Source organism: Triplophysa rosa, linkage group LG10, assembly GCF_024868665.1.
Source record: "Triplophysa rosa linkage group LG10, Trosa_1v2, whole genome shotgun sequence".
NCBI lineage: Eukaryota > Metazoa > Chordata > Actinopteri > Cypriniformes > Nemacheilidae > Triplophysa > Triplophysa rosa.
In genome coordinates this window covers 14,354,243-14,367,196 of record NC_079899.1, presented here as the reverse complement: position 1 = coordinate 14,367,196, position 12,954 = coordinate 14,354,243, and the positions used below count along the sequence as shown (strand labels likewise).

The following is a 12,954-nucleotide window of genomic DNA, read 5'->3' as shown; positions in this document are numbered from 1 at the left end:
GATTAAAACCTGTATACATTTCTTTATTCCAATGAACACAGAGAAAGATATTTGGAAGAATGTTAGCCATTTTCAGTTCTGGGACATCATCCACTACCATAGTAGAAACAAATTATTGTATTGTATTGTATTGTACACATAATGAGATATTTTGAAGAATTTAGGAAAACAAAGAGTTCTCGGGCACCTTTGACTATACCATTTAATTCTTCATACTATGGCAGTCAATGAGGTCCCAGAACTGAAAATTACTAACATTCTTCCAAATATCTTTCTTTGTGTTCATCGGAACAAAGTAATTTATATAGGTATGAAATTAAGTGAGCGTGAGTAAATGATGACAGAATTTTCATTTTTGGATGAACTATCCCTTTAACACTGAAACAGGACTTGCTTCTAGATTAGTGTTGTTTACATATTGCAAAATGGTCTGTCAATGGAAACGCTTGACAGTCTTGAAAGTGATTGCAGATCTCGAACACCAGCTAAGTACTAGCACCACTGTGGTGAAAAAGTGGAAAGATTTCATCACTTTGGATCCGTCACATACCAAACTGCATGCGTGTGCTGTGGATATATCTGTGTGAAGAATCCTTTCTTTATCTGGAATACTTATCCCCTCCCCACCTTCAGCTCTCCCAGGGGTGACAGGGCTAATTTCAGACAGATCTTCCCCTTAAGCAAGCTGCTGGCTAAGGGTAACATCCCAACCCCCTCCCCTAAATCTCTTCACCCACCTCTACAACAAACAGCGCCTCTGCACGGACACTGACACGTCGATTTATCCAGTTCATCACTAAAGCTAACCAGCCACAATTAACGACTAATTAACTGACAACTAACACGCACATACACACTAATGACAGATCTGGATTTGACCTCATCATAGGAATGTGAAATCTGCCTAAAATCGCTGTAAAATATCTACATGCACGCACCTAACATTCAAATGTAGCTACTAAAGTGCTGCAAAACCAACAAACACAAAGTCAACAATGTTAGCATAATGTTTTACTCAAACAACCCAGGAGGGAACTCACCAGTGAAACAAAAGCAATTCGAATATTTTATACAAATAGGTATGAGGTTGAATTGTGTTTGCACGTTGGCTTTTTACGTTCTTTGTCTGTAATGCAAACATGTTTTGTGGAAAAATAAGAAAATTGATGCATCAATTTTCCAAATGACCCTTATTCATATGTAGAGGGGGACCTCTGTATTAAATTCAAGCACTTTACAACAAATGGTTGTGCCATTGGGTGCCATTTTGATATATGTGTGTATGGGTGGCTAGCAGCAAGAACAAAAGGCTGCTATTTGTCTGGGTGCTCATGGGAGAAGATGCCATATCAAACATGCAACTACATCCCTCAGACCTTTCTGAAAACAGGCCTCTACTTATCAATTACCTACCTGTCAGCAACACCGGCCGTGTACGCAAATGTCCCTGCACAGGGCAACAATAGCATTGAATGAAATTGCTGTGTGCGTGTTAGTATGAGAGAAAAAGATTGAGAACATGAAAAGGAGACGTTTCAAACGAAAAGCCATATTACACAACCAAAAAACATCTATGCAAATTGTGTATGGTACAATGCATGCCTATCGCTCCCTCACAAACACACACACACACTCACTCAACGCAAACAAATGCAGACCTGTGGGGCATCTACGCCTGCTGTTGCTCTGCAGCTGGTATATTGGTATAATGTGAGCTGACCACTCAGGTCTACAGAAGGCAGGTTGGCTGCAGGCTTTGTATGTGTGCCTGGTCTTGTGTCTTTGTGAATAAGGTGCAGTCTACCTGATCATGACTTCAAGGGGGAGGGCGTTTGTTTCCACACACACACACACACACGCACACACACGCACACACGCACACACACACACACACACACACACACACACACACACACACACACACACACACACACACACACACACACGCACGCACGCACGCACACACACACACACACACACGCACGCACACACACACACACACACACACGCACACACGCACACACACGCACACACACACACACGCACACAGACCTCATGTTGATTTGCCCCTGGCTTTACATTGAGCCTATGAGGGCTGTCACTGTCACATGCACACCTGCGTATCCTGTGAACCTGTGCCGTGAGTGACAGAAGCAGAGCCTACCACTCATTCTCTCTCTTATCCTACCTATGACGCCAATTCATTCGGAGGCAGACAAAACACTTCCTGTCTGCCTGGATGAGAAGCGAGGAAACAAGAGAGCTGAGAGGTGCAGAACTGCATTGTGTGTTTTTGCTGCTGAAGATATCAGAAATGACTTTTTCCCTGTGTGAAGGTTAAAGGCTAGTTCAGGCAGCTCCTCTGTAAACTTTTAACATCAAAGCAGGGAAAGCCCGGAGAGCGAGTGCTTGCGTTTCCACAGGAGAATGGCGGTTTGAAAATAACTGCTTGTCCATTTGGCAGACCTCTGAGAACATGCCTTACAGGCCAACTCTCTAAATAATAACCAGTCTTGTTAGTTAGAACTGGGACTGGAGGCTGAGACAAAAGATGGTGTTTGGCTAACTGTGAGTGGCCCTTAGGGCTAGCGGCTAACTGGCCCTTCAGTTTCAACCTTGACTTCATTTCAGTTCTGTTCTACTTTTTTCTTCTCTTTTTTTTCACAAACTAACCTGCTTGTTTTCTGTGAGTAGTGACGTGTGGAGTACAGTTGATCAAACAATACAATTCTAGACTTTGATTACCCTCCTTGCTGATAAGACCAGCCTAGATGAATTGCCATGGTGCGAACTAGAATGAGTATACTGGTTATAATGGCTGAACAAGAAAAGCACTTTGCCTGGTTAAACAGCCATTTATGAACACCACCATGCCAAACTCAACATATACTGGTCTTTTTTAGCAGGGTTTCCTCTATTCCCTCTTTGTCACTCACCTTCTCGCATCATGCCAACAGTCAGACACTTCATAAAGCGGCAGGCTTGGCAGGACTTCCTTCTGCGTTTGGTGATCTCACATTCATTGGTGGCCGGGCAGCTGTACTCGATGTTTCCTGTGGCAAGGCATGTAGAGAGAAGGAACAGAGAGTGTTTAATGACTGCAAACCAAAACCGCATTGTAGCACGTTGTCAGAATATCACTGTAAACACAACATCCAACAAGAAGAGTGAATGTTCAAAGCTGCACTATGGAACAAAAACTATTTTTCTGCCCACTCGGATGATAAATAGACATGTTACCTCACTCTTGTATCAGTTCCAAGTCTACTGGCAGTCTTGTGAATAGCTAATGCACAGTTCCTGATTTTAAAATTGGGAGTGAATTTTCATTCAGGTTAAATCCAAATCACAGCTGAAATACTGAGTGAATTTGTCAGTTCAGCTGCACAGACTGAAACACAGTAATGACATCCCATCATTTCTGCATATGTGTGTCACAGAGAGTAAGAGGTGATGCAGGAAAGCGCCACTGGCTCTTCTCAGAGGTCGTGTGTCATGGAGCTGTGCAAAGCTGGAGAGCCAGGGAGACAGGAAAGCTGGACCTAACCGAGCCTACACAAAGACCCTGCAGGTCACAATTCACCTTTGAGTGAACTTTCAATCTCTGCCCCTCATCTGCCAGCCTACCATACAAAGAAAGGCATGAGTCTATTGCTGCAACCCTTTGTGAAGTAGACAGCCTCTTGTTAGCTTGATAAATGTATTTATTGAGCATTGTGATTTAGTAAAGGTAAGAAATAAAAGTCTGATGAATAAACTGGCACACTATAAAGTTTTTTTGGCTGCGTTATAAGAACGTCTTGCCAGACATAACAATTTATAATGTTGTGAATTAGGGGTTGGAACGGGTTGTGGCAGAGCAAATTCTCAGTTTATAGAAAGAATTTGCGCTATACAACAACCAAAAGCACACACACACACGTCTTGTGCTAAAACGCTCTCTCTCACACACACACACTCATGCAATTAACATAGGGCCCGTCTGGGACCTCCACACTGATGAAATATTTCAGAGTTAATCAGACTTTGTAAACACTGATTTGTATTGACTTCTCTTCTGTGAACTGATGTTTCCTCATTAAAAAGCAGATTAGCAGCCCGAGCAGGGGGGCTAAATGCTCAAGACTGCTAATTCAACAGGAAACAGTATTTAAAGTATGCATGTCCATTAAACTGAGCTCCAATATTCATTAGTCAGGTAATCTCCAGAAACCATTAGGGTCTTCGGATTGTGAGGACTTGGGAGGTGTGTGGAATGGGGAAGCGTATGGAGGTGCTGGTCGATTCTCATGAGAGCTGAGTGGGTTGAGTGGTCTTAACCGACTGGGAATGTTTAGGGGGAGAAAAATCCTTGCCAATCTAATATAATGTAGGTGCTTTCCTTCTAGCAGCGGAATGCCAATGGCTTGAGAGCTGTGGCCAGGTTATCAACACAATGGAAAGGAGGACTGTGTGTGTGTGTTAGCCGACAGAATAGAGTGATGTGATTTGAGTTAGGTGGCAGTCGATTAGTGCGATGTCCATTGTCTATCACTCAAGCGCCCGCCGAGAGGTTTCAAACAAGATATAAAATGTCCCAGGCACTTTCTTGCACTGCCTATCTTCATACAAACACTAGACTTCAATCATTCATTGGTTGCAGTGTCAATAGAGCTCATTACCAGAGCATGGCAACACATGACCTTGGGCTGACCTTATGCTACAGCATCTCGTGTGTATGCGGTAGGAAACGACTTTGGGAGTATCTTTTGGACTTGGGCTGTCGTATTCTCTGTGTCCCCCACCTATATTTTGCCACTGCCTGGCTGTGAGTGGCTCAATTGGGAGATGATAGATGCAGGTTGTCAGGTGGCATTGGAGCAGCGCCACCAGAATGCCAGCTGCCAGTGATCTGAGTGGCCATGGCGCCCGAGCCACTGCCTCTCCCAGCACCCCGAGCTGAACCACAGTCCTGACACCCCTGCACTCTTCTCCATTCCCTCCTCAAAAACAGCCAGTCTGGAAGTCAATAAATGTCCAGCTGGATGGTTTGTTTTTGGAAATTACCAAGAGTTTTATTGGCTAATGGGTTGAAACATACCAATATGTCAAATTCCCACCTTTAGAGGCTCTAGACTGTGTTCAGGCCAAGTGTAATATCTGACCTATTTGTATATTTAATTATTGCGAACATTCATAGATTTCCATTTTAAAGAACTAACAGTGTATTTCTTTGTCGCAAATAAAGCCAACTAATAATGCACAATAGTCCCTCCTTTGTGCCCGGTGCTAGGTGTTTTTGACTCTCTTTTGACTCACAACCTGATCTTAGTTTTAGCTAAGGAAGGGTAAAAGCCAACCTTGAATGGTCCTCTTGAAAAAGGCCTTGCAGGCCTCACAGGAGGCAACGCCGTAGTGGTAGCCAGATGCGATATCCCCACACACCAGACACAGACGCTTGGGCATAGAGTTGAGCATGTACTCGCATTTGATCTGTGAGTCCTCTGCGATGGTGCTGGAACAGTCCTCATAGCGTTTGGCTCCGGCCCCGTTGGGGCCCAATGTACCTGTTGGGCCGTAAAGAGTGGGCGAGTCCAGACCGTTCTGATGGCCGTTCATTGTGGAGCTGTAGCTACCGCTGGCGTCTGAAGAGCCGCCGGGGCTATGGTGATTTACGCTGTCTGTCAGTGAGGCGGGGCTGGAAGGTTCCGTCTTGATGTAGGAGGGGCAACTCGACTCAATGTGGCGGTCCTTGCTGGACATTCTGCAGAGCAGCCTGCAGGACAAAGAGGAATATAGAAGATTCTGTTAGTCACAACTGAATATACCCAACAGTGAATTATTATCTTCAAGAATTTGCTGCCTTAAAATGTAATGCCTGTAGACTGCTCAATGTGTCTGAGTTATTGAGACATAAACCCCTAGTGGCTACAGAATCGTAGACCTCCATTCTGCACATGGGTCCACTTCAGCCTTAAGAAGAACATTCAGCTAGAAAAAGCTCCTGATTGTGAATTCAGAAATCCGTTTTTTTAACATGTTAATGACTTCTCTGAGAGGAAACATAAGAGGAGAGGCATATGAGAGCCGGCGTACCACAGTCCCCTGGGTCTCACTAAAGTGTCTGAGTGGTTGTATATCTGCATGGCTGTAAGGAGGAGAGCTAACACTGCTACTCTAGTATACTGTGCAGGCAATTGAACTCGAAAGAAATGTGGCACAAGCGACTCAGTTATGTTGTTATGTTAGTTGTTATAGCTACAGATGTAGCTTTAATGATTTTGGACATCTAGATTTATTTATCTTTTTTTTTATAAAGCCATATGGACACATACAGTATACAACTTTGCCACAAATACAGCAGACACAACCTATTTGAAATACAACTGAAATACGTCTAGAATTTTTCTAAGAAATGTATTTAGTAAGAAAAGATTGGCTCCTTTTAGGGGCCAATATTTGACCGCTGGAACTGACCTTCAAATGCATATAATGTATATTCACACAGGATGCTATTTAGAAATAGCAATTTGTATATTTTATATTAAAATAAATAATAAATACACTATATGTGACCCTGGATCACAAAACCAGTCTTAAGTAGCACAGAAACATTTTTAGTAAAAGCCAAAAATACATTGTATGGGTCAAAATTATCTATTTTTCTTTTATGCCAAAATTCATTAGGATTTTAAGTAAAGATCATGTTCCATGAAGATATTTAGCAAATTTCCTACCTTAAATATATTAAAACTTTTTTTTTGTGAGTGGATGGCCTGCTACAGTGCCTCTGATTAACAACTTCGAAGGCGATTTTCTCAATATTTTGATTTTTTTGCACCCTCAGATTCCAGAGTTTTAAACTGTCGTATCTCCACCTGATATTGTCCTATTCTAACAACCCATACATCAATAGAAAGCTTAATTATTCAGCTTTCAGGTGATGTAAAATCTAAATTTTGAAAAATTGACCCATAAGACTGGTTTTGTTGTCCAGGGTCACATATATGGATAAATAAAATAAAATACAAATTAATTAAATTAAATAACAAAACCACAGATATCTAGGACATCATTTTTTAATCATGGTGTTATGATCAATTTTTGACCTTGTCTAGAATTAAAAAAAAGCCCTGGAGCTACTGAGATTTCAAAACAAACAACAAAAAGTTAACAAAAAAGGTTCACTGCTAGGTTCCATAAATATACCATGCTATTTCTCTGCATCACTCAAATGGGCCATCTTTACAAAAAAGTGCTAAAAGCCATTTCCTGAGATTGTGAATCAAGAGGTGGGATCCGGTGATCAAATGCACCATGACAGACGAGCGTCCGCAGGCCAGAAGGGAAAGGGACAGCGTGCACAGCCCAGCGCCATCACTCACTCTCCAGTCAATATCAACTTGTTCTACATGACTGTAATCAGTACGGAGGCGCAAAGCAGTTCCATCATCCTAGCCCATGGCCACACACTCGCACGCACGCATCGACAAACAGAAGAAAACAGGCAGAAAAACGCAAACATCCAGTATCAATCCAGTAACACAAACAGACACCCACACAGCCAAAAGCAGAGACACTTCAAAGCTAAACAAAAGAGCAGGCCCACCACCCCGCCCCACATCGCTCAATACCACCAACCCATTTAGTTTGAGCTCTCCCAGTCTCTCCACCCCCCCCCCCCCCTACAGCCCTGAGAGAGTGGCCTATTAATGAGAGCTGTAATTAATAGATATCTCTGCTCTGTCTTACAGGAGGCTTCAAGGCCTGCAAGAGTGGATTAACTATTTCCCCTGTCAACAATCGTGAAGACCCTGAGCTGGGCCCTGCAGGGCGTAGTGGGGGTGGAGGTCGGCACTTCAGTAGAGCTCCGCCAATTAACCGCTCCTGAATATCTACATTCAGCACAATGTGATTGTGTTTGTTTCTCTAAAAACCTTAAAGGTCTTCGGGGGTTGTGATCTCAAACACTCGCCACACACGCAAGCACACGCACAAATAGACTCTCTATTTTCTCCCGACTAGCGGTAAGATGTGAAATAGGAGGAGAAACAAAGTGGTTATATAGAAAGAATGAAAATCACGGAGGATTTATATTGACATATCGGACCGTTTTAACATGGAGATGAAGGGGGACAAATAAAATGGCCAGTGTGAAGGACCACACAAAGGTCTTTTTAATTAAGGAAGCCCGCTTCTAAACGAGGGCTCTAAAATCCGGTCAGCTTGTAAAAGATGACTTCTTCTGAGGCCCATAAAGCGAGGGAGTGAGCGAGCGAATGAGAAAGAGAAGGAGAGAGACTTTTAAAGAAACCAGATCACCTTATAACTCTAAGGGTTTGTGGAGAATCATAGAACAAATGTCTGTAAAGAATTCTATTTTTGACACTGATATAGATCATTATTTTAGCATTATAAATATGAGGTGTGTAAAATGTATTTTGCCTTTGAGTCATTCGTAGGCTGATTTTCCCATAAACACTGGCTCATCCAGTAGTGTGAGTTTGGGGCGGGACTATCAAAACAGTCACTATTTTTGCAATCTGGTGACGCTAGATAAATAACTTTACATAAATAACTTTACTTATGCTTTTGAATAAATGTTCTACGAGGTCAAATAAAAAGATGCATAATTGGAGGTTTAAGAATAGGTGAACGTTCAACCTTAATGCCTTCTGGCATAAAAGCTCAGAGCAAAATGTGCTGAGTCAACGCACCTGTTTCTTTGTATTGCAGTGAGAGGCAATCGATTATTAAAAAGCTCCTATTACACTTCTACTGATGCATCACCGATGCACACACACACTCACGTACGCTCACAGACAGGTGTCTTGAGTGTGCCGAGGGCCACAGAGGTATTCCAGAACATTCCAGTAATGTCAAGGATGCATGTTGTGTATTTATACACAGTGTAAAGCCAGTTAAAATCAGTGAAAACACAGGCACCAGAAGCTGTTTATACCCGCAACATATCCTCTCATTCTATTTAGGGTAACAGAGACAAACTGGTTTTGTGTGACGGCTGAGAAACCCAGAGAGAGCAACAGAGTCAAAACGGTGGGTAACAAAAGAGAAAGGGGCCCTGCATTGAAGGGACCCCTTATGCTTTAAAGTGGTGCTCTTAAGACTCTCAACTGGACACACCCTGCTCTATAACTCTGACTGAAAGTTATTAGCGTACTCTTTTTCGCCTGCTCTTTGAAATTCTATGACTCAATTAATCCAAACCTGCAATATTCACAACTATCTATAAATTCAATTGTCAGATGGTGGATTTTTATTCCGGGCCACACTCGAATCCAAAATTAGAGGCAGTAAAATTCACATTAGCTCTAAGAAAAATGGAATTCTAAAGCCTATATTTTAGAAGAAAAGAAAGCGCTTTCCGACAGAGAAGAGACTATTTGAGAGGTAATGATTTTATCTGTTTTTACCATTGCCTGGTGCCGAGCTTCAATCCCACAGTGTGTCATTAACAAAAGAAGTTCTTATGCTGAAAAGCAGTGAATTTAGTTTAAGCTTATGAATGGAAATAATAATTGTCAAGTGGAAGGGTATAAAAAAGCCAGACGATATTCTGCCAAGAGACAAGATAAAAAATACAGCAGAAGACATAATCAGTTGTTCTTTATTGTTACAGATATTATTGTTATTCTACATTATAAATAGTTCCTAAATTCCTCGTAAATTTTACTTACAGGTTTTATCTGGTTGAGGTTCTAGTTAGTCAGTGATGTCTTCAAAATGAAATATAGAGGAATTAAAGAAATTTCATGGCTTTGTAAACTAGAAAATATAAAAAATGTCTGTGTTACGGCCTTTATCAGCCTCTGGCGTCACTGTGGATCAGCAAAATGAATGAGATTAGAAAATTAGGTTCACAAATATGCATAGATAAAATCTTAATTGAGATTCAGACAAATAGAAAAAACATAGGAAAGCTGCCAAATTAACCCTAACAACTTGGTCAGAAGTATGTACATCCATTTCTGTACATAATATAATTCAAATCTACAATTTTTAGTTTTTTTGTAGTTATCAGCACATAACAAAGCCATATAAAAGACAAAAAAAGCATTCCATAAAAAATATTTGTTTTATAACACTGACAGGACAGGTACAAATAAACCAGAACAGAAAAAAAAACATTATTGCCTAAACCTGGTTTCTCTTATCGGTTAAAAAAGATACCTGATCATAACAGTGAATTGTTGCTTTAAAATAAGAAAAACTAAAAAAACTAAAAGCCTCTTCCAGTAATTTTCAGGAAAGCACTACATAGATCTTAGGAGGAAATTGTATTCCTGATTGTATTCAGACATCAAATATTTAAACCTTTTATTTGCTCACTTCATTGTTGAAAGTTTAAATTCTGAGAGGATCTGTGACCAAAGAGATTATTGTTTTCTGTTTGTTTTTCCTCTAGCTGTCTGCGCTCTCTTATTTGATGTGCTGAGGCAAAGCGTCACAAATCAGCAGGAAAACAATTTTGGAAAACACAGCCACTTGGCAATGACAAGCTGTCATTAGAATGTTTGATCCAGTGCTCTGACAACTATAGAGGCAAACATATAATCATTGCATTAAGCCACAGCCACTGAGAGTTTTCTCTCTCTCTCTCTCTCTCTCTCTCTGCAGGGTCTGATATAGCTAAAGGCTGCCCACGGTGCTGGAAAAGAGTCACCAACGAGGACCACTGGACTACTGTGTCGAGCTACTGGTTGTTTACATACAGTGCGCTAAACTGAATGAGTAGTAAAATGTTTTAGAGATTTTACTGTTTTTTATATTTAATATTTTAATAAAATATTTTAATTCACTTTTATCTAAAACATGCTTGGATAACATGCATCTTTACATTTTGCACATACTAGTGAAGGCCATCCCAGTTTAGGGGAAATTCAGATTTTGCGTCTTTTTCACATTTTTCTAGGCGCGTCGGCGCCGCATCAAGATGGAAATAGTTCAACTTTATAGAGTGCCGCGGCTCGCGTTTTCCGCGCGGTTTTAGATGCGAAATGTGAATCGACCCTGCAGGGAAAGTTCACCCAAAAATGAAAATTCTGTCATCATTTACTCAAGTTGTTCTAAGACAGTATAACTGTTGTTGTTCTGTTGAACACAAAAAAAGATATTTGGAAGAATGTTTGTAACCAAACATGTTTTGGGACACAATTGACAACTAGTTGGAAAAATCTCCTATTGTAGTCAATGGTGCCCCAAAACTGTTTTCTTTCCCACATTCTTTAAAATATCACACATTCCTTTGTCCTATACACAACAAATTAATTTACGCAGGTTTGGAACAACTTAAGGATGTTATTACAGAATTTTCATTTTTGGGTGAACTGTTCCTTTAAATTCATGCTGTCATTAGAGCAAAACTGGACAAACAGAATAAGAATAATAGAAGTGTTAATATTGTAACTGTTCCCCGAAATTGTGCTAATTATAAAATACATAAAATAAAACCTAAAGTGCCCGTGAACCGGAAGTTGCGATTGTTTTAACTTCCATATTTTGACGCATTTCCGAGTGAAATGGAATTTTGAACCATAAAAATAGTGGGTGTGGCTTTCGTCTTTCTCTGCGATTTGATTGGATGGCAGCAGACTGACAGTTAAATTGAGTTAACGGTTGCTCCGCCCAAGCCGACTAACATACGTCATCTAAGATGGATAGTCACTACAGACCGGAAGTTAATTTTAATATTTTAACGAAAGATTATGAGGGCACATGATTTTTTAAAATTGAATTATATTGATTACTTGTGACTATTCACAAGAAATGCAGCAATATTTCAAGAAAAAACAGGCATTGTAAATTTTTATTTCACTGGGACTTTAAATGCATTTTCATATAAATAATAACATTTAATTATGCTAAAATCTTGTAATTTAAATAACTTAAAAAGCTTGATTTATTTGTAGGCCTAATGCAAACTCTGTACAGTTGTTTCACTTCTAGAGTGAATTAAAAGCACACTAACTCCAAATAATGTTATTGTATATCAGTTATGTTATAAAAACTGGCCTTCTATCTTTATAAAGAGGAGATACTGATTACATTTGTTCCTGCTTGAGAAATACAGGCATGTGAAACAGTTTGCCTTTTCCGGATGTATGGGCAGATCAATTGTTATAACATTACAGGGTTGGAAAGTAGTAATTCACTTCATTGTCGATGGACGCCTGCAAAATAACACCTCTGATTACATGCAATCAATGTGATAATGGCAAAAACACATTTGTACAATGGAGCGAGCTGCTGTAAAAATGCCAGCGGCGGGCCAGTGGAGATGAGGAGCTAACGCTGTGCTGTGTAATAAATACAGCGGGAGGGCCAGTGGCCCTTAGCAAAGTGCAAAAGACACTGTTCCAAATGCAGAGAGATAAGAATGCATATTCATCAGGATTTACCATACAGTACTTTGGATTAAAAAGGGGAACAAAGAATAATTTAAGACTAGGAATAACATTATTGTTTGTCTTTTATCTTTATAGCTTTATTTAAAAATACAAAAAGGCGTTCTGTATTTCATCAGCACATACTCACTACAGTGCATGGTGAAGATGTCCAAACCTGATAAGAATCATGTCTGTGTATCTATGTGTGTTTGAAAGTCCCTGGCACACTCATAGATGAAAATCTTGATGATTTAGGTCATTTTCCTGTGCGGGCAGATACGTGTTCTGCTTTATCAGGTAAGATGTTCTTCTCTCAAGACACGACACACACTGACATAGACTTGCATGCATACAGTATGAATACAAAAGAACTCGCAATAAAATGTGATGTGATTAATATTTTGTGAGACGGTCACATCCTCTGGCGCTATCACGGGTAGGAGCGAGTGACTACTTCTTTAGCAGCGATGGGGCGCTAAAAACAGGGCAGAGCAAATAAGCGTTTGGCATTTTTCAATCAGCAATGCCCCTAAAATCTGTGCTTTACTCCTGTCTGAGCGCAACGTTC

General features: G+C 40.5%; 1 protein-coding gene across 10 annotated transcripts in view; it reads right to left on the bottom strand.

Moving 5' to 3' along the window:
• esrrga (estrogen-related receptor gamma a) overlaps positions 1-12,954 on the bottom strand; it is a 153,482-nt gene that overhangs the window by 45,342 nt on the left and 95,186 nt on the right. For all 10 annotated transcript variants that reach the window (XM_057344579.1, XM_057344580.1, XM_057344586.1 and 7 more), the window contains 2 exons: positions 5,340-5,755; positions 2,937-3,053 (listed from right to left, as the gene is read on the bottom strand). In XM_057344579.1, the coding sequence (XP_057200562.1) occupies positions 2,937-3,053; positions 5,340-5,755 (533 nt within the window). The remainder of the gene's footprint in view (positions 1-2,936; positions 3,054-5,339; positions 5,756-12,954) is intronic.